The sequence below is a fragment of the Anolis sagrei genome, chromosome 1 (assembly GCF_037176765.1).
Source record: "Anolis sagrei isolate rAnoSag1 chromosome 1, rAnoSag1.mat, whole genome shotgun sequence".
In the NCBI taxonomy this organism is placed as follows: Eukaryota; Metazoa; Chordata; class Lepidosauria; order Squamata; family Dactyloidae; genus Anolis; species Anolis sagrei.
In genome coordinates this window covers 81,135,054-81,157,565 of record NC_090021.1, presented here as the reverse complement: position 1 = coordinate 81,157,565, position 22,512 = coordinate 81,135,054, and the positions used below count along the sequence as shown (strand labels likewise).

Here is a 22,512-nt window from a genome sequence, read left to right as displayed (position 1 = left end):
GGGACAACAAACAACTTGCTTTGTTTACAATGAAAGGTTTTTGCTGTGTCTCCTGTTCCAAGCAGATAGGGCTGTGCTTTTATTATACAGTAATCCTTTCTAGATTTCATGGCTACAGTATGTCCCTGGCTTAAGTATCAACACTGGATGGATTGCCAATGGAGACAACTGTATTTGAAAGCCCTTTCTATTCCTGAGTCATTAAATTCTTCTTTAGAGAGGCTGTACACAACAGAGGCTACTTACGGGAGGTGATGGATTGGCATTCATAAGTTCAGGCTCTTGAGGCTGGGAGATCTTCAAAATAGATTGAACTTCAGGGCTGCAGAGAGATTAGAGGGAAGGGAATTAGACCAGTTGCACAAGCGTGTAAACATATCAACAGCCGCTAGGGGCGCGAGCGAGCTAAGCTGTCATTTGGACTGGAAAAAGGTCCAAGTTGGCAAGCTACTCATAAAGCCACTGAAAGAAGTTATTAGATTTCAGGGTCAAGCCGAGACCGGAGACAGAAACAAGCCTTTCTGAGCAAAGAGACTGAAGGTCCCTCTGTACTTAAAGGTCACCCTTCTAGACGAGGATCTAGTATCTAAGTAGCCAGCTTATCCTTTTCCAATCCAATAGCTGAACTCCGCTGCATGCACCATTTTAATCAAAAGAGCTTTCGATGGGTGCATCTAGATCAAGGCATGGGCAAACTTGGCCCCTCCAGGTGTTTTGGATTCCAACTCCCACCATTCCTAACAGCCTCAGGCCCTTTCCTTTTCCCCCTCAGCTGCTTAAGCAGCTGAGGGTGAAAAGGAAGGAGCCTGAGGCTGTTAGGAATGATGAGAGTTGGAGTCCAAAACACCTAGAGGACCAAAGTTTGCCCATGCCTGGCCTATACTGTACAATTAATGCAACTTGACACCACTTAAACTACACCTTGGCTCAATGCTATAGAATCCTGGGATTTGTTGTTCTCTTTGACAGAGAAGGCTAAAAACCTTGTAAAACTGTAACTCCACGATTCCACGGCATTGAGACAAAGCAGTTAAAAGTGCAACAAAACTGCATTAATTCTACCTTGTAGACCTATACTGTGACAGAAAGCAAAGCAGGCATATATATACACACACATACCACCTTTTCCCTCAAAATAGCAAAATATGGGCAACTACACCTATTCAAATTGAATCTACTTAGTGGGTTGTTGTAGGTTTTCTGGGCTATATGGCCATGTTCTAGGCATTCTCTCCTGACATTTCGCCTGCATCCATGGCAGGCATCCTCAGAGGTTGTGAGGATGCCTGCCATAGATGCAGTTGAAGCATCTGGAGAGAATACTTCTAGAACATGGCCATACAGCCTGAAAAAACCTACAACAACCCAGTGATTCTGGCCATGAAAGCCTTCAACAATACATTGAGTTGACTTAGTTCTACATCCTAAATTCTGTTGTTGCTATCACAGCAGAATTCCTGCACCCAGCTCTATGTAATTTCAACATGGATAAGAATTCCCCCAGGCAGTAAGAAGCCAGAACTTGAAACTACTAGGCCATTAAATGCTAATCAAGGTGGCCAATTGAAACCTCCACACCTGCCTCAAACAGGCAAGAGTTCTTCCTCCTACTCTGGATATTCCACAGATATATAAAGCTCATTTCCTAGTTTCCAAGACCTCACTACCCTTTGAGGATGCCTGCCATAGATTCAGGCAAAACATCAGGAGATAATTCTTCTGGGACATCCCGAAAAACTCACAGCAACCCACCGTTATGTTTGTCAATCCAATCCCACTTAACTAATATTAACTTTGAAAAAAACAATCTTAATTTTTTTTAAAAAAAATCATATCTATACTCCTTTGTATTTATTTTACATTTAACAAAAATTTCAAATTGATTTCAAAATTATCTCCACTTACTGTTTGCACGCATAGGAATTGGTAGCGATTTTCTGGATGAAGTCATTCAGCCCCATCCTCCTCTGCTTCATGAAAGCTGCAAAGAGAAGAAAGGGAAAAAGAATGGATGAGAAATCAATTGCCAAGATCCACAAGGATTTACTTTTGCTCAACTTTTCCACTTAAGAAAGGGAGGGAATAAAATAAGAGGCGGAAAACTAGACAACCAAACAGGTGGGCAATAATACTTTCTCTGCCAATTGCAACAGTCACACTTTCCTCAGGCACCCCTGGACATTATTCCACAGGTATATACATCCTATTTTCCTAGTTTCCAACAGAGCTCCCAATCTCTGAGGATGCCTGCCATAGAAGCAGGCGAAACGTCAGGGGAGAATGCTTCTTGAACACAAAAACTCGCAACAACCCGCGTTCTCTGCATCTCAACTCACCAATAAGGATCGCCACCATCCCTCGCATCTTTGAATAAGTTAGAACGGACCCCGACGTGTCTGTTTTGATCGTCATGGCAAAAGCAGGACAAAACCAGCAATAGCAGAGAGAGAAAAAATAACAATCCCGAAGAAATAAATAACCGAAGGAAAAAAACTCGAAGGCAGCGCAAGCGAAGCGGCTTCACGAGCAAACAAGCTCCAAACTTTCCCCAACTCAGCTCTATTCTGCGGCTCCTGCTGAGCGCCGGAGGGGTTTATATAGCCGCGCGGCGAGGGCGTGGCTTGCGGGAAAAGGGGCGTGGCCTCGCGGGAACAATGAGGAGGAGCCCCTCCCTCCCCAGGCGCCCGGAAAAGCCTGCAGAGACGGAGCCCTGGCGCCCGCGCGCCGACCCGCCCTTCCCTCGCCAGGAAAAGGCTCTCCAAGCCGGGCAGAGGCAGGAAAAGGGGACACCTGCGTCTTGCCTCCTTTTTCCACTTTATTTTTTGTATTGAAGTGGGGAGATACCTTGGGTTAATTGACAGCAGATATGGGCACACTTCAGGTGTTTTGGACTTCAACTCCCACCATTCCTAACAGCCGCTTAAGCCGCTTAAGGGGAAAAGCAAAGGGCCTGAGGCTGTTAGGAATGGTGGGAGTTGAAGTCCACCCTCTTCTTTCCAGGCTGCCCTAAAGCAGTATTTCTCAACCTTCCTAATGCCACGGCCCCTTAATACAGTTCCTCATATTGTGGTGACCCCCCCCCCCCCAACCCTAAAATTATTTTCCTTGCTTACTGTCATTTTGCTCCTGTTATGAATCGTAATGTCAGTATCTGATATGCAGGATGTATTTTCATTCACTGGACCAAATTTGGCACAAATACCCAATACGCCCAAATTTGAATACTAGTGGGGTTTGGAGGGGGGGATTGGTTATATCATATGGGAGTTGTAGTTGCTGGGATTTAGAGTTCACCTACAATCAGAACATTCTGAACTCCACCAAGGATGGAATTGGAACCAAACTTGGCACACAGAACTCCCATAGCCAACTGATAATACTGGAAGGATTTGGTGGACCTTGAGTTTTGGAGTTGTGGTTCACCTACCTCCAGAGAGCACTGTGGACTCAAGCAAGGATTGCACAAATACTCAAAGTGCCCAAATGTGAACACTGGTGGAGTTTGGGGAAAACAGACCTTGACATTTGGGAGTTGTAGTTGCTGGGATTTATAGTTCACTTACAACCAAAGAGCATTTTGAGCCCTACCAACATAGAATTGGGACAAAACTTCCCACACAGAACCCCATGACCAACAGAAAATCTGTATATTTATTATTTATTTATCATAAAATTAATAAATAAATATAATAATTATAAATATAATAAATAGTTTATTTATTAACCGTTTTATAATTTGCAATGTTATATTAATTATTTGTATGTATAATGAGGCATTGAATTTTACCATAATCTGTAAGCCTCTCTAAGTGCCCTTTGGGGTGAGAAGAGCAAGGTATAAATATAGTAAATGAATAAAGACTGTGCTTTCTGATGGTCTTTGGTGATCCAAAGACCATCAGACCATAAAGATGGGCTCAAAGTGAACTCTGACATAGACACTGAGAACTGGGAAGCCCTGGCCCTTAAGCGCTCCAGCTGGAGGTCAGCTGTGACCAGTAGTGCTGTAGAATTTGAAGAAGCACAAATAGATGACAAAAGAAAGAAACGTGCCAAGGGGAAGGTGTGTCAAGCCAATCCCTTCCACCTGGAAACCAATGCCCTCACTGCAGGAGAAGATGCGGATCAAGAATAGGGCTCCACAGTCACCAACGGACCCACCGCCAGTACACTGATCTTGGAAGACTATCCTATCCTACTCAGACAACGAGGGGTCGCCTAAGTAAGTAAGTAAGGTGACCCCTCTGACACCTCCCTTGCGACCCCCCCGGGGTCCCGACACCCAGGTTGAGAAACACTGCCCTAAAGGTAAAGGAGAAAATGCTGCCCTCTTGTCATTCCTTACATGCTGAGAAGCCTTACATGGTGGAGCCCGAAGGCTCGGCCACAGGGTGCAAGCCAAACCAAATGACACTTGCCCAACCGCTGGCCCCTTTCCACTCTGCTCATTTTAGATATGCACCACTTTATGGCTGGACATTGCATACAGTCGCTTTAGGCCCAAAAGGCCATCAAAATGACCTTGCGACCCCGACACCCACTTGGCCAGCAGAGGCTCCGAACCAACTCACAAGCAAGCCACGATAACCACCATGACTATCTTTGCTTTGTTAATCTGCTAATCTGAGGTTTACATCCCCTGAACATGGGGTTTCTATTCTTCTCCATTCTGGCTAATCAAGCTTGGTGAATATTTGTCTAAGTCCCGGAAACTATTCCTGCAGAGCAGTCAAAGAAAGTATAGCATATAAATGAATATATAACCTAATCCTATGCGGATTAGGGTGCAGGGATTCCCAGAGTCATGCTATTTCAAAATGTGGCTTTATCAGCACATCTTCCAACATTTCAAGTAAAAGACCTTTTCTGCTGAGATTAGTTACCATCCTATATACTTAAGTATAAGTAGAAATTTCTGGGAAGTAACTAAAAAAAAACCTGGGCCAATTTATCCACAGGTCAATGTGAATATTGTAAAGGTAAAGGCAGGAGCCCCTGGTGGTGCAATGGGTTAAATCCTTGTGCCGGCAGGACTGAAGACTGACAGGTTGGAAGTTCGAATCCGGGGAGAGTGCAGATGAGCTCCTGTCTGTCAGCTCCAGCTCCTCATGCAAGGACATGAGAGAAGCCCCCCACAAGCATGGTAAAACATCTGGGTGTCCCCTGGGTAACATTCTTGCAGACGGCCAATTCTCTCAATCCAGAAGTGACTTGCAGTTTCTCAAGTCGCTCCTGACACAAAAAAGGTAAAGGTTTCTCCTTGACATTAACTCATCATGTCCAACTCTGCTGAATCATTGCAGTTTAACATCACTATAGTTGCCATGTATAAATAATAAATAATATTAAATTTTATTTATATCCCACCACCATCCCCTATAGGGACTCAGGGCAGCTTACAAAATAGCACACACAGATGCCATACATAAAATACATAATACATAAAATACAATACATCAACATGAAAACAATAACATTACAATGCTATGGAATCATGTGAGTTGTAGTTTTAAAAGTCTCTAGTATTCTCCGCCAGAGTGCTCATGCCTCACCAAACTACAACTCCTATGATTCCATAGCATTGAGGCATGAGAGTTAAAGTGGTGGAAAACTACATTAGTTTTACAGTGTAGATTCACCCCAAACGGAGTTCCACGTGAGATGTCTTTCACCCTTATTTCCTTAGAAAAGAAAAAAAATCTTCCCCTGAAATACAGCAACCTCCAAAACTGTATTGATTTCCTCTTATCAGATGATATTTATTAACTACCAAAGAGTTTGCCCCTCTGATGGCATCTGCTAGCACCACATCCAAGCTGGAAGCAAACCAATTCAAAGTAATCTCTTTCCCAAAAAAGAAGGTCATTGGGGCGGGGAGGGTTAATGATTCCCCCCATGTGGAATTTTTATGACCCAAGAGGTATCTACACTGAAGAAATACCGCAGTTTGACACCACTTTAACTGCCATGATTAAATGCTATTGAAGTTGTAGTTTGGTGAGGCACCAGCATTATTTAGCAGCAAAGGCTAAAGACCTACAACACACAAACAAAACAGTATCTTACCAAAATCCTAGATGGAACTGGTGAGCCCTTTCCCCTTTCCTGGCAGTCAATTTTGTCAGTAAATAGTGAAGAAAAGGGAGCTGAAAGGCAAGAGAGCCCAAGAAAAATCCTGCTCTGTCCAGTGGGTCTCTCTTTGGCACTAAAAGCCGCTCGATAAGAAAATGTCCTTTCCGTCCAGGGAGTGACTCAGAGGAACTTTAGATTTCCTGCCCTGGCTTTCTCAACAAAACAAGCCAACACACACTTCCCCCCTCTCCAACCTAAACTGGGCCTAGGAATTCAATCTGGATTAAATACCAAAATGCCTCCTCCTTAAAACATCGAGGAAAGAATAGACTGTGTACACACATAACACTTTCTCTGTTTTAATGCACACTTGCTCAGATGCAAAGGAGGGAAGAGATGGAAATCTCCACGCTTGCAAAAGAAGTGAGGGAAAGTTGACCCAGCCTACAATTCTTCCTTTCTTTGCACAATCTTTCAAGAACACGATGTGCACCTTCTGCCTGCCTTCCTTTTTTTTTTTTTTTGTCTCATTGTGGGGCACGTGGGGTTTGTTTATGAAGAGAGTGGCCCAGGATGCCACCCATGGGCAACTAGCAAAGTGCAAGGAGTGGGCCCAGGTGCATCTACACTGTAGAACAAATGCAGTTTGACACCACCTGAATTACCATGGCTCAGAACTATGCAAGGATTCCATAGCATTGAGTTAAAGCATTTATTATTATAGACCTCATCACACTAGAGAAAAAAATCCGCTTAAAATCAAGTTTCTGCCTCTTGCAGAATTTTGAGGTTTGTAATTTAGGAAGGCGCCTTTAACAACCTCACTAAACTACAAACCCCATATTTCTGCAGGAGGCAGAAACCAGATTTTAAGTGGTTTTTTATGGTGTCAAACTGTATTAATTCTGCAATTTAGATGCACCTGAGTTTCTAACCCACACTTGAAGCTGTCTTTCTTGACTGGGGCTGGGTTTTAACCGTCCTACCCAGTTTTAAACTATTAATTTTAAAGTAGCCTTGTATTGGCATGAATGATTTCAATGGGTTTAAAGCTTTTGCCTTTTAATATTTAATGGTGTCATTTTATCTATGCATTTTAACTGTATTGTACCCTGCCTGGAGCCTTGAGTTGGGTAAGAAATAATAACAATAATAAGTATTATGTTACATGGTTGTTGTTTGAACTAGGTTTCAAATGTAAACACAACCCACTGTGTTAGTATGAACTATTTTATAATGTATTTTCTGCTTTATATGTTTTTTATTGGTTTTATGTTTTAACTATGCTGTTTTTCAAGTCGCTCCTGACACAGAAAAAAAACGATGTTGTACTTTGGAGAAAAGGCAGGTAAGAAATAATTTGTTGTGATGGTTGTTGTTATGAGCTTAGGGAGGCAGGTAAGAAATAATTGGTCCTTGTGATTGTTATGACCTTAGGGAGGCAAGTAAGAAACAAGTTGTTGTTGTTCGCTTAGGAATGTAAACACAGCTTTCTCTCCTTTTCCTCTTCAAGGTGCAGGCAGGGAATGTGCGGCAAACCCCAGCAGCCTCAGCCATTACTGCAAAGGGGATGATGGGACCCAGGAGGGCTGCAGTTTGCATAGCCTATCATCCTCCAATGAGCCTCCAAGGGCAGCTGATCAACATGTTTACACAGGAGGAACTCAGCCTCTGTGGCTCTTAAAGGGTCTCCTTCCTAAATTGAAAGCTCCCACTCAGAGAAATGTATTCTGACAGCCTGCCACTCAGCCAAGGGAGCTTTCCAGGCACATGACTGGGTTGTGGGCGCTTCCTCTCCTCTCTCGCCCTTGGGGTGCTGATTTATTTATCTCGTGGGTGAGAACATTTTCGCAATCGGCACCTCTGGGCAAACCGGCAATGCTTGGCAATGCCAGACTGAAAGTCTGCAGAAAGGGGAAACTCTTCTTTGGCTACACAACCCAGAGTGCATCCACGTTGTAGCCTTAAATGCCTTTAGATAGCACTTCAATTGCCACGGCTTTACAAGTTTGTTGCCTCACCAAACTACAACTTCTAGGATTACACAGCATTGAGCAGTTAAAGTGGTGTCAAAGTGCATTAATTCTACAGTGTAGATCAGGCCTGGGCAAACTTGGACCCTCCAGGTGTTTTGGACTCCAACTCCCACCATTCCTAACAGCATCAGCTTTCCCCCCTCAGCTTGAGGATATTAGGAATTGTGGGAGTTGGGAGTCCAAAACACCTGGAGGGCTGAAGTTTGCCCATGCCTGTAGACGGCATACCAAAACCTTTGGGGGTGTGGGAGGAAAAACTTTTTTCACAGAAAACAGGGGCAAACTTTATACAACAGTGGATAATGGGAGCTATACCCCCCCCCCCCCCGAAAGAAAACTAAACCGTAAACCCCGCAGAGATAGCAAAGGCGACATCAAGAAGGCTGCTTTCATGACACAGCTGCTCCTGCCCTCTCCCGCTGCCAATGTTATTCTCCTCCGCAGGAAAGGCTAAGCTTGCAGCCGCAGTCAACAACAACCTGAGCCTTGTAAACTTTCAAGGAGCACATTGCGGGCAGCGTGAGCCGGCTGTCCCCCACCGCGCATGCGCCCGGCACTGTTTGGGCCCCGCCCCGTCGCCTGTTGGCAGCGCTGTTTGGCAAGACTCAAACGTGGCGGAAGTGACTCTCCTGCTCGGCCTCCTGCTCCCACTCAGCCGCCCCCGGCGAGCTCCTCATTCCTAAACCTTCCCTCGTGCTTTCATTCATTCGCTTCTTATGCCTTCCCTCGGCTGGGCTGCTGTGGCCATAAAGCTCAGCCAAAACTTTCTACATTGTAGAATGAATACAATTTGACCCCATAGGAGCTGTAGTTTTACAACGTCTTTAGCCTTCTTCTGCCAAACGTCCAGTGGTTCTCAACCTGTGGGTCCCCAGGTGTTTTGACCTACAACTCCCAGAAATCTCAGCCAGTTTCTGGGAGCTGAAGGCCAAAACATCTAAGGACCCACAGGTTGAGAAACACTGTGCCAAAGAGTGTTGGGGTCTCACCAAACTACAAATCCCAGGATTTAGAGCACTGAGCTATATCCAAAGTACATCAAGCTAAGAGAGAAGACCTGGCTGAAGGTCATCTAGTGCCTGGATAGCAGGCATGGGCAAACTTGGGCCCTCCAGGTGCTTTGGACTTCAACTCCCGCCATTCGGAACAGAGTCAGGTCCTTTCCTTTTCCCAGTCTCAAGGAAAGGGCCCAAGACTGTTCTGAATGGTGGGAGTTGAAGTCCAAAACACCTGGAGGGCCCAAGTTCGACCATGGCTGGGCTACAAGGATACCACCCACACCTTGGTTAGTGTCTACATTAGCATGTACAGCACAGGACAGGCAAGTAGCCCCCCCCCCCCCCGAAATTCTCAGAGTGGTCCGCGAGGCCTTACTGGTACATTATTTAAACTGTTAGGATTATTCATATCATGATCTGATCACCATGCTCAATATATCCCATATACATGGGGGTATTGGGATAATGATACAAAAGGTTTGCTAGGGTAGATCCCCCCCCCCCCCCCCCAAAAAAAAAAATCAAACTCAGCAAAATCCTGGCTACGGGCCTAGCAGATGATGAAACTATCTCCCAAAAATAACTTCCTATTCAATCCATTCTCCATTCGTGCAGATAGCTTCCTGATCAACTCGTTGGGGTTAGCCAGGCATGGGCAAACTTTGGCCTTCCAGATGTTTTGGGCTTCAACCATAATTCCTAACATCTGTTGGAAAAGGAGAGCCCAAGGCATTCTTTTCCACTTGATTCTATCAGAATTCTGTCACAAACTTCCAAAGATAGTGATGGGAAACCCTCAAAACAATGCCAAAGAATCGCAGGGCCCTTCCAGAATATCAAGGCAGAAAATCCCACAATATCAGCTTTGAACTGGAATATTTGAGTCCATACTCAGATAATGTGGGATTTTCTGCCTTGATATTCTGGGATATAGGGCTGTGTGGAAGGGCCCCTGATAATTATGGCATGCAGGCACCTTTGTCTCCATTCTACTTGCTCAGTAAGTAGAACTTGCATTCAGAATGCCCCCCAGGTTCAAGTCCCCAAGAAATATTCCTGCCTGAAGCTCTGGAAAGTCACAGCCTTCTGGTGTAATTATCCCCTGAGATAGATAGACCAGTGATTTGAACTGGTATCACCAGGCTGAGTAAAGACCAGCGTAAAATATGTCAATGCTTCGAAGTTTAAAAAACGGGAGACTACTATTCCTGAAGTGTTCTAACAGGTCCCTGTGCTTTTGAAGGTCTTGATAGTAAAAGGTTAAACACTGCTACTTACTTAACTTGCACACACACTATTTCAATAACACATATTTAAAAAAACCTCTAAAATCAAGAGTAAATAAAGAGCAATATTTGAAAAACTAGAGAATTCCAGACAGGAAACAATCAGGGCCAGCTAACATCTCCCAACAAAGGATTCATCCAGGCAGCAACCAGCCAGGCTTTAAAGCTGTAAGGCCATTCAATGCTAACCAAGGTGGCCAATTGCCACATACACATTCGCCTCAACAGACAAGAGCTCTTTCTTCCACCCTGGACATTCCACAGATATATAATCCTCACTTGCCTAGTTTCCAACAGACCTCAAAACACCTGTGGATGCCTGACAAGGTGTGGGTGAAATGTCAGGAAAGAATGCATCTGGAACACGGCCGTACAGCCCGGAAAACTCACAGCAACCCAACACTTATGTACTTTGTCCTGCAATTGCGTTCTCTCCTGTTCTTTCATTCTTTTCCGCAAAACCTTTAAAATTCTGGAAGCTCCCAGGACTGATCTAGTGGTGCACTGAATCAATCTTCTCTCTCACAATTTGCATAGGACTAGGATCAGGCACAGCTTTTCTTTTAAGCCATTCTGCTTGGGATTTGCAGTCTTCCCATTCTCCCTGAATTAATCCTTACCAGTTACACCAAAGACTATATGGTCTTCAATCCTGGTTTTGTCTGGCTTCGAATAAAAAAAGGAGCAGATAATGCAATTATGCCGCTAAAGGGACAAAAGTGTTCCTTCTTCCTCTGGCTCTGAAGTTCAAAGCTGTCTCAAAAGTTTCTCTGCCCCAAATACCTTCAATGAAAAATCTCACAAAAATAATAATTAACCCACCTTTCAGCGAAGACTTCTCTTCTTTCCCCCTCATGATTGCCTTCCACCTCTTTCTCTCACAAGAGCCCCAAGCAGTCCTGCGACTCTGTTCCTCTTTTCGTTTCTTATAATTCCAGCTCTTTGGTTCGTTATAATTCCTCACAAATAAAAAGATCTCTTTCTTTAGGCTGCCAGTCGCCCAGTCAGCTTGGAGGGAGGCGGGCAATGAAATAAAGAAACAAGCTGATCTGGCTGCAGAGTTTATGCACCTCGTATTTAAAGGTGATTTACATACCGGAGGACTACAGTTCAACATTAGCCACGTTGTTGCAACACAGCCCTGAAATTTACTGCAACCACCGCTTGCTTATTATATATACACAGAATACCCACACGCTCATCACACACCCAGGGAGGGCGGCAACTAGAAAGGCAGGTCTCTCTTGTAATGGGTGCATCAGCAACAGGATCCCAGGAAGCCTGGAATCAAAACACAATTCAGGAAGGAAGGAGAGAAGGAAAACAAAACGTGTGGGTGCTGGCATGGCTGGAGATGGAGCCTTGTGTGAGCCTTAAGAAGTCTACACTACTCTGAATGTATATAGACAGGCATGCTTTCAATTTACCTGTTGACTTACGGCAAATCTGGTCATATCAAGGCACAAAATCCCACAATATCTACTTTGAACTGAGTCCACACTGCCATATATTCCAGTTCAAAACAGATATTGTGGGATTTTCTGCCTTGATATTCTAGGATATAGGGCTGTGTGGAAGGGCCCTCCATCAATTTCCTAAAGCAGTGATTCCCAATGTCTAGTTTCTCCAGTTGTTTTCAACTTTGAATCCCAGAAGTCTTAGCTGCCTTGGCCAGTCTGGAAGCTGAAATCCAAAACACCTGGAATACCGGAGATTGGGTAATGCTGCCATGGGGACTTCTAAGGTGAGAATGCTTAAGAGGTGGTTTGTCATTTCCTTCCTTTGAAACACAACCCACAGTACCTTGTCCAAGGACTGACTCTGCTCAGCTTCCAAGATCAGGTAGGATGTGTCCCTTAGGTATTTAGGCCATCCATACAACTACTGTACGGCTAATTTTAGCAGGGGCCACGAAGGCTACATCAGTGCTGTAGAATGACTGCAGTATGACAGAACTTGAACTACCATGGTTCAATGCTATGGATGTCAGCTCACAGCAGCCGTCCCCAATAACGACACAGGACTCCGATCTGCAATCAATCAGAAACTTTACTGCAGGATGCTCAGACATAACAAAAGCCGATTGACCAGCGGCCGCTGGTCATCTCCTTTATACCCTCCCCCACATTTGAAACCACTCTTCCCGCCAAATGGTGAATCCCACGCAACTCTCCCGCCAAATGCCAACTGCCTTCCCCCGAGGTCACCAGCTGCAATGTCCTTATCAGTGCTCTACGTCAGGACCCTGGTTTTCAGCGCCAAAACCCAAGGCCTGGAAACCGGTTCCTGACAATGGAATCCTGAGATTTGTAGTTTGGTAAGGTACCAGCTTCTGCCAACCTAGCAGTTAAAAAACATTCATATGTGAAATCAATAGGTACCAATCCAGCGGGAAGGTAACAGCACTCCAGGTAGTCATGCTTTCCACATTACCTTGGAGGTGTCTATGGACAATGCCAACTCTTCAGCTTAGAAATGCAGATGAGCACCAACCCCCAGAGTTGGACACAACTAGACAATGTCAAGGGAAAAACCTCTACCTTTACCTAAGGTACCAGCGCTCTTTGGAAGAGAAGGCAGAAGACCTTTTCAAGCTGTAACTCTCTGTGATGTGGATAGAAGGAGATTTTGAGGAATCTTTTCACACCTTCCATGAGTAAACATGACTTGCTGGTATACACACAGAAGCAGCCTATTGGAGATGAGCACCATCCCCAGAGTCGGACACTAGACTTAATGTCAAGGGGAAAACCTTTACCTTTACCTAAGGTACCAGCACTCTTTGGTAGAGAAGGCAGAAGACTTGTCAAACTACAACTCTCAGTGATGTGGATGGAAGGAAAGTTTGAGGCATCTTTTCACACCTTTCATGAGTGACCATGGTTTAGCTGGTATACACACAGAAGCGGCTTATCCTCTGGAGAAGCAGGGCAGAATTAAAGGGTCAAGATGACTGTATCCGCACTGCAGAATTAGAGCCGTTGGGCACCACACTTTAGTAAGAAAGTGACCCTTCTTGTGTCAAGAGTGTTCTGCCCAACAGGGAACCATGGAATTTTAAAGTGCTATCAAGCTGCTATAATTCTGCAGTGTAAATGGTCTCAATGCAAGGTGCAATCTGAAAGTGCATCAAGAGCAGGTATGTGCAAATTTTGGCCCTCCAGGAGTTGTGGACTGCAACTCCCACCATTCCTAACAGCCTCAGGCCCCCTCCTTTTCCCACTCAGCCGCTTAAGCGGGGAAAAAGGAGGGGGCCTGAGGCTGTTAGGAATGGTGGGAGTTGCAGTCCACAACACCTGGAGGGCCAAAGTTTGCACATGGCTGATCCACAGTCTTGTAGTTGGACACTGCAATGACCCACTGCTATAAAAACCCTGGGGGTTGTGGTTTCACAAGGCCTTGAGCCTTGCCTGCCAAAGAGAGCTGGTGCCTCATCCAACCACAACTCCCAGGGCCCCAGAGCATTGAGCCAAGGCAGCTTTGAAGTGATGTCAAACAGCCTACAAGTGTGGGCCAAGCTCAGAGTCAAGAGGGTTGCTGCTGCTGCAACTCCTGGCTCTCTGCTCTTCCCTCGCCCACGCCGCTTCCCCTTGTCTCCCTTTATCCGCCGGAGGAGACAGCCGGGCTCCCGACCCAGAGGAAAGAGACGCAGGAGGGGAGGAAGGCTGGGCAGGCGCCCTCCTTCCGAAGCGGAAAGCGAGAGAGGCAAGGCGGGGGGGGGGGGCAGCGGGAGGGCTCCCGCGCATGCGCTGCCCGAAGCCTGGCTGGCAGCCTCCTTGCCGTCGTCTCCCTTCCGCTCTAGACAGGCAGCATATGTCTCGAGCGCCGGCCGGAGCGCGTCCCCGGCGCCTGGGCGGGACTGGCCTGCAGGGGGCGCGCCTGCTCACTTGGCTTCCTGGAAGGCGCTTCCGTGCCTTCTCTGGACCCCCAAATGTCTCAGACTTCAGCATCCATAATTCCTGCCTATTGGCCAAAGAGTGCTGGTGCAGACGTCCAGAACTTCCCCTTCCAGATGTTTTGGACTTGCCCTTTCAGAAGCCTCAGCTGCTTTGGTCAATGATCAGGACATAGAGCAGGCATGGGCAAACTTTGGCCCTCCAGGTGTCTACATAGTAGAATTAATGCCGCTTGACTGCTGTGGCTCAATGCTGTGGAATCGTGGAGTTACAGTTTTACAAGGTTTGTCGCCTTCTCTGCCAAAGAGAACTACAAATCCCAGGATTCTATAGCATTGAGCCAGGGTTATTAAAGCAGTGTCAAATAGTGTAGGCCAGGCATGGGCAAACTTGGACCCTTCAGGTGTTTTGGACTTCAACTCCCACCATTCCTAACGGCTTCAGGCCGTTTCCTTTTCCCCCTTAGCTGCTTAAGCGTTTGCTCATGCCATTTGCCCATGCCTGTCATAGAGTTGGAAGAGATCACATGGGGCATCCAATCAAAGCCCCCGAGACATCCATCCTCTGTTTAAAAGCTTCCAAGGAAGGAGCTTCTACCACACTTTGAGATCTTCTTCATGTTCAAGTAGAAACAAGTCCTAAACACCTGGAGGCCTGAAGTTTGCCCATGCCTGAGCTATACTGCAGAGTTAATGCAATTTGGCACCACTTTAACTACCGTGGCTCAATGCTCTGAGATCCTGGAAGTTGTGCTTTGGTGGAACACCAGCACTTCTAGGCAGAGAAGTCTAAGCCCATGGAAAACTGCAACTCCCAGGATTCTATAGTGCTGAGTGCTGGCAGCTAAAGTGATGTCAGACTGCATTCATTCCAGAATGTAGATGCGCCCATAGTGTGTCAGTTTTTGATGGGACGCCCTTTGTTTACAAAGCATTGTTCTGTTATGGTTTCAGCACACCAGAGTCCCTGTGGTGTGCTGAATGCCCATTTTAGAAACCTCCAGCTGACGGATCAAAGCGTGCTCTTGGAAAGTCTGGTGTGTCTGTTCCCAGACGCGGTTGGCACGCTCAGCACTGAAATGACAGCCCTTGGGCCTTTGTCTTACAGAGTGATCTTGGCCACAATAGAGGCTGACTGTGCAAGAATACTTCCCCAGCTGGTGCCCTGATGGGGAAAGGCGCCCTTCCCTCCTCCAAGAAGAGAAACAGTTTCCTGCAAGGACGTCATGGGATGCAAGTTTCCCTGAATCTGCTGAATGGACTGTTTGAACCTGATAATACTTTAATAATCTATTTCATGGGTTTATTTCTTACATTTGTCAAATGCTTCATCAAACAGATAACTCTAGCTGTTGTTCTATAGTACCCTCAAGTCGTTTCTAACTTACGGCAACCCTAATCACTGGATTTTCTTGGCAGGGAATCAAAGTGGCCAAGGCTACCCCGTGAGTTTCCATGGCTGAGCAAAGACTCAAGTTCTGATCTCCCATAGTCTGCATCTAGCACTCAAATCAGTGCACCTTGCTGGCTCCTAAATTTCTCTGTCACACAATTAATAATCACTGTTTAATTGTGTGATACCACCCCAAAACACATTGTTAAAACCCCAAACAGCAGAAAGCCAATAGATGGTTCTGCCACAGCATAAAATGCAGAGCAGAAGGTAAAACAAATTGCATCTCATGGTACAAGAGTTAAATGTACAGTGTAAGGACCTATTTAAAGTTTTTAGCTGCTAAAATACATAAAATGCCTGACAGAAAAGAAGACTCTAACATGATACAATTATAGCACTATCATTCTATTTTAACTGCTATGGCAACATCCTATAGAATCCCAAGATTTGTAGTCTGAAGATGCCCTAGTTTTCTCTGAACTGAAACTCCCAGGATTTCTATGGAAGGAACAATTGCAGTTAAAATGTCACCATATTACTGTAATTATGTGGTGTGAAAGGACTCTTTGAGCTGGTGCTTAAAAGAGCAGGAATGTAGGCATTAGTTAAGCATTACCAGATAAAGCATTCCAGAGCTATTTGGTGAACCCATTCCCCCCGGGCCCTGATTCTACTCTGGCATGGACATGCCCCTGGGAAAGTTTTGTTTCCTGATACCCAAAGGAAATGGCAGACATAAAGAGACATTGCATGTGATCTCAAAGGATGGGCAGATTCAAAAAGGAGGAGGCATCCTTGTCTCAAGCTGTTAAATTCCATTTGGGCTGTTGTGTGTTTTCTGGGTTGTATGGCCATGTTCTAGAAGCATTCTCTCCTGACATTTTGCCTGCATCTATGGCAGGCATCCTCAGAGGTTGTGAGGTCTGTTGGAAACTAGCAAAATTGGGTTTATATGTCTGGAATCAACAGTAAATAAAGAACAATACTCAAAAACGGGAATTGTGGAAAAGAGACAACCAGGGCCAGCTAATTACCTCCCAACAAAGGAGTCCCCCAGGCAAAAAAGCAGCCAGACCTTGAAAACTGCTAAGCCATACCTCAAACAGACGAGATTTCTTTCTCCCACCCTGGACATTCCACAGATACATAAACCCAATTTTCCTAGTTTCTAACAGACCACACAGCATCTGAGGATGCCTGAGATAGGTGCAGGTGAAATGCCAGGAGACAGGCCCGTAGCCAGGATTTCGATTTGGGGGGGGGGGGGGTAATTTTGTTTCAGGGGGGGGTGAGTCTGAGTGAAAGAGGGTCTACCCTAGCAAACCTTTTGTATCGTTACCCCAATACCCCCATGCATATGGGATATATTGAACATGGTGATCAGATCATGATATGAATAAACATAACAGTTTAAATTATGTACCAGTAAGGCCTTTTCGCGAACCACCATGAGAATTTCGGGCTACATGCCTGCCAGGAGAGAATGCTTCTGGGACATGGCCATACAGCCCAGAAAACACACAACAACCCAGTAATTCTGACCATGAAAGCCTTTGACAACACACAACAAATTCCATTTGCTTTGCCTTGACTGGGTGATCTATCAGGTTGTGCATGTGCAAGCTCTGGGTAGTGAAATGGGATCACTTAGTATCTTAATAACAGATTTAATGATAGCAATAGCAGGAGATTTAAGGAGACCTTCAAAAGACAAGTTGGGCATCTCCCATGTCAAGGAGATCAGTTTGGGCTGAAAAAAGCTCCCACTTATCTGGTGATTTGAGCACCACTATTCTGCCAAACAGATATTCACTGCCACTTTTATTTTACTCTGCTACTAGCCATATATCTTGCTGATGGCGCTGTCAATAAGATGCTTTAATGCCTAAGGATTACAGGTGTAGGATTGTAAAGTGATGAGCTGGAGTACTAAAAGAAAGCAATTCCCCTGCATGGAAAGTTACAGCAGTTCTCAGCTGGTTTGACCTGTAATTAAAATGAATCTGACAAACAGGGTTTCTTATTTAGATACTTCTAGTTTTATTCCAATGTCCTCTTTTTGTTGGGCAACAAACCAGCCACTTCTAGTAATAAAAAGATTCTTTTAAAAAGGAAACCTCTCGGGGGCAATGAGGACTCAATTTTCTGAAATACCAACCATCAAAATCGAATTAGATTATTTCAGTTATTTACTTGCACTGTACAAAAATATATTGCCCAGTGCATTTATGATAGATTATATACAACAGCACTAAAAACAGTCACTAGACAAGATAATTCACGACTGCAACCTTTGGCTGAAAGTGAAAAATTTAGATCATGGCAAGGCATGTATGGCTCTCCATATGTTATAAGACTGCAACTATCATCAGCATAGGCAGTGGTGAGGGATGATGGGGACTTTAGTTCACAACCCTTGGGGGCATACATTCTCCTTGTCTGGCATAAGCATAGGCAGTGGTGAAGGATGATGGGAACTTCAGTTCACAACCCTTGGGGGCATACATTCTCCATGTCTGGCATTGGAGGAATGTGCTTTTATGATGTGTTAGGAATGGATGTAAAATGTAAAGCTACTCACTAACCCTTATTTGCTAATCATTTACTGCTACATGTCAAACTTTTTCCACATATAGATCATATTGAGTTGCATCCGTTTTCACAGGTCTCAATTAATGGGGATGTATTAATTCAATATAGAATGAATTGGATTTTTAGAAGCAAACACCCTCCCATTACAACCAACTTAGGACATGTGATAGGCAAGTGTGCACTGTGTTAGATACTTTAAGATACTCTTCAGTAGTAAACTGGCACATCTAGCAAGTGCATACTATTTTTGTGTACAGGCAGTATTGATCTCAGGCTATATGACAGTTCATTCCTATATAGTGGCTTCCAGTTAAGGTCTTCTGGGCCAGATCAGGATCATATAGATCAGTGGTACCCAACCTGTGATCCGTGGACCACCAGTGGTCCACAAGAACAAAAATATGGTTTGCAGCTTCACCATTACTACACTGTGAGCTCGAAACCATGCAACAATGAGAGCAACTGGTCTCACGAAAGTCTCTTATAGTGCCGAAGCAATGGGATGTCAGAAGGGGAGGGGCTGATTACCCACAAAAGATGATAACTACCATATCAGCTCTAGATTATCAAGTATGGTTTTCTGTGGGTGAGCAGATGGTGACTATTGGATGGCATATGTTCTGTATCAGAAACTATACAATGCAATTTTCTGAATCAGCACCCCAAATAACCAAATCTAAAGTTGACCAAAAACTGATTCATAACCCTTTTGGTACTAATGTTGGAGAGTGGTCCTGGTCAAAGTGGCCCCTGTTCAAGTGGTCCCTGGTCAAGTGGTCCCTGGTCAAAAAAAAAAAAGGTTGGGAACTACTGATATAGAGGCACCAGTTACATGAACAGCCATCTCTGCCTGTGAACTGTAAATTATGATTTGTCCAATTATATAGAACCTCTATAATCTATACAGAGTCTTCATGTAAGCACACCAACAAGCATACTGGATAGTTTTCAACAGCTCTCTATGGGCTAGCTTTTAAAGAACATGTAGGTGTGGAGCTTGCATATGTGACTGTGCTGATCTCTGTGGTTGTCAATGCCTATGTAAAACGGACTACAAAGATCAGCACAGGTGACACATCTGTAGTATTGCCAAACAAATTATCATAACCTGAGTACTTCTTCCTGTTGAACTTCCTGTGTTGTTGTTCTTAGATCAACTGTGAAGCAAAACTTTGGAATTGACCTTAGGGTTTGAAAATGGACTCAGAAAAGAGTTTTCCTCTGTGGATCATTGTGGACAAGTTGCATTTTAAGGACTCATTTCCTCAGTCCGCTCCAAGTTGTATCAGAAAGGATTTCTAGGAAGTTGTTATCCGTCTCAAAACATTTGCAATACAGTATTTGTCACTGTCAATAGTACACATGAGTAATGTAATTATTAGGCTTGAGATGAAGAAGAACTCTATTGATTATGAATTTGTTTTTGTTTTTTTCAGGCTAAAATGGTCGGGAGTCCCATTTTTGCCATTGACTGGAGTGATAGTGTCCTTTGCACTTGTGCTGTTGCGTCCACCCTAATGCTGGACACAGGAAACCCAACAGCCTACACAAACACCCAGGTTGCTCTTACGTCAGTACCAACATACAAGAGAAAACAATAGAAAGGAAGCATTTTGTTTTGGACTGTATTAATTTTTAAAAGTGCATTCTAGTTTCGCCTCTTTGTTGTTGCTAGCTGTGTGGCAAATTTATAGATGGAAAGGTTAAGTAAATATTTTGATAATGTGTTTGCAAAATGCATTGTACATATTGATGCTCTGATTATTGTTTCACCTTATTCCATTACTCAAGAAACGCAATCCAATGATGTACAATTAAAAGTTAATCTCACCTCGGCATCTATCCACCTGTTTGCTGGCTATCTTTTCAAATTGCCATGTCTCTCGTCTGAACCTTTCATGTGGGATCAAAAGCCCTGTGAAAACAAGGGACCACCAGCTGCACAGGTGCTGTGAGTGAGTAGAAAAACACAGCAGCCATTGCCGCAAAAGGGGTGATCCCACAACTAGCAGGGGCATGCATCTGGGCTGGAGGGAAGCAGATGGCTTGCTTCTTGCTCCCCTCCATCCTGGGGCATCAGAAGGGGATGGATATAGCACAGAAGGCTCATGCCCCTACTAACCAGGTGCTCAGTACAGGGGAACCTATCAACCACAGTGGGCATCTGTGTGCATCAAGTGCTGTGATTTTAGCTTTGAGTATATTTTTAATCAGTTTTTATGGATTTTAACTGTTAATTTTTTAACACCATTGATATTTAATTCTGGTTTAATGCTTGTATATTTATAGATTTTAAATTGTATTGAAATGCTTTTAATGCAAGTTGCTTTGAGTCTCCGTTGTGGAGAGAAAAGGTGGGGTATAAATAAACATAAATAATAATAATAATAATAATAATAATAATAGTGGTCAATCTTCTGCTTTTGAGGGCAGCATATTCTGATAGGACATGAAAACAAAAACCAGCTCAAAGTGTCAGGAGCTCTATTTCTGATTTTTTTTAAAAAAAATGAATATATATATTTAAAAACTTGACAATATTGGAGTGGGGCTATTATCCCTTTAAAAATGCATTGAACCTCTTGGAGGCTTATTGGAGAGGCCATTTACTTCTCTCTTGTTTGTGCACATATGTCTCTCTCTTTGTGTGTGTGTTATTAACAGAATAACATGGGAACATTCCTGGAAGAGTATACTTTTCCCACTCCTGCTCAACACAATAATATAGAAAGTCTCTGCAGTAAAGACGTAGTGGCATTCAGGATTGTGCTCCTTATCTGTTTCCTACACACCATGAATGATTTTATATCCCTTTCATAATCCCGTGAAAGCCGAAACACCCTAAAGGCAACAGATCTTGTCTGCTCTTGGAAATTAAGCAGGGTCGGTCTTAGTAGGTGGGTGAGTGACCATCAATTAATACCAGGTGCTTCAGGCTATATTTCAGAGGAAGGAACTAGCAAAACCACCTCTGATTATGTCCATCCTAATAAATTCCTATGAAATTTATGGGGTCTTCATAAGTTAACAGGTAACTTGAAAGCAAATGGAGGTGTATGCTTCAGAATCCCATTTACACTCCTTTCTGCAAAGTTGAAAAGCATCTCAAGATACTATATTTCCTCATACGGTTTCAGTCCATTTATAAGTTCAGTTGTTGTTTTTTCCTCCTTTTCTAGTTCCCTGATATCCTTTCTGAGTCACAGTGACCAAAACTGTCCACATACTGTTTTAATTTATCCACTGTTTCATATCATGATGGCAATTTCCCCACCATACTTCCTAATGCATACAAAATGCAGATTTCATTTGGTTGCCCTGTTCAAATACATTCCCTTGAAACTATCTTCTGCATATGCCATCCCTGCACAAACTCATGCAATAGCACCAAATTCAATTGCTACTTATCAGATCTTATTCTGCTTATCAGATCTTATTTTCTGAAGTATGTCATTGCTGAGGTAAGATGTAAAACAGTTTAACATTTCTGGGCTGTAGCCAGATTTAAATTGTAAGCAATACTTGATAGCCTAAAAGAAAGTAATTTGTTATGAAGCCAGACCGTTCTTCATCTGTTTGAAGATGGTTTTTAAAGAAAAGGCAAAGAAATGGCAATTTCCATCACACTCCCTCCAAATGCATACAAAAATGCAGATTTCATTTGGTTGCCCAGTTCAAATACATTCCCTTGACACTATCTGCTGCATATGCCATCCTCGCACAGTAATTTGTTTATGAAGCCAGACCGTTTTCCTATCATGATGGCAATTTCCATCACACTCCCTCCAAATGCATACAAAAATGCAGATTACAAACTCAGGCAACAGCACCAAATTCAATTGCTACTTATCAGATCTTATTCTGCTAATGAAAAGCTAATTGTAAACAAAAGGCCACCCACTATCTGGTTACTGTTTATATTTTCTGAACTATGTCATTGCTGAGGTAAGATGTACAACAATTAACGTTTCTGGGCTGATGCCAGATTTAAAACGTAAGCAATACTTGATAGCCTAAAAGAAAGTAATTTGTTTATGAAGCCAGACCATTCTTCATCTGTTTGAAGACGGTTTTTAAAGAGAAGGTAAAGAAATGTCTCCAGTGTTATCTAAGAGCAGATTGCCTTAATCTTTTCCTAAACCACACAGATTCCATCTCCAAGTAGCTCCGTAAGCACTTCGCATGAGTCTTTACTGTGGTTGATCCTCACTTTGTTGTTAACAGACTTTCTTGTAAG

General features: G+C 43.9%; 1 protein-coding gene across 4 annotated transcripts in view; it reads right to left on the bottom strand.

The window, feature by feature from the left end:
- The window catches only part of SGK1 (serum/glucocorticoid regulated kinase 1), a 99,264-nt gene that overhangs the window by 5,795 nt on the left and 70,957 nt on the right, over nucleotides 1-22,512 (bottom strand). Inside the window, exons 1-3 of one of the 4 annotated variants that reach the window (XM_060753410.2) lie at nucleotides 11,215-11,426; nucleotides 1,906-1,981; nucleotides 247-322 (exon numbers count right to left, since the gene is read on the bottom strand). In XM_060753410.2, the coding sequence (XP_060609393.1) occupies nucleotides 247-322; nucleotides 1,906-1,981; nucleotides 11,215-11,248 (186 nt within the window). In that variant the 5' untranslated portion in view covers nucleotides 11,249-11,426. Of the gene's footprint in view, nucleotides 1-246; nucleotides 323-1,905; nucleotides 1,982-2,336; nucleotides 2,589-6,066; nucleotides 6,237-11,214; nucleotides 11,427-22,512 lie in introns of those variants that run through there. The other 3 variants (XM_060753412.2, XM_060753411.2, XM_060753409.2) reach the window with 3 other exon arrangements.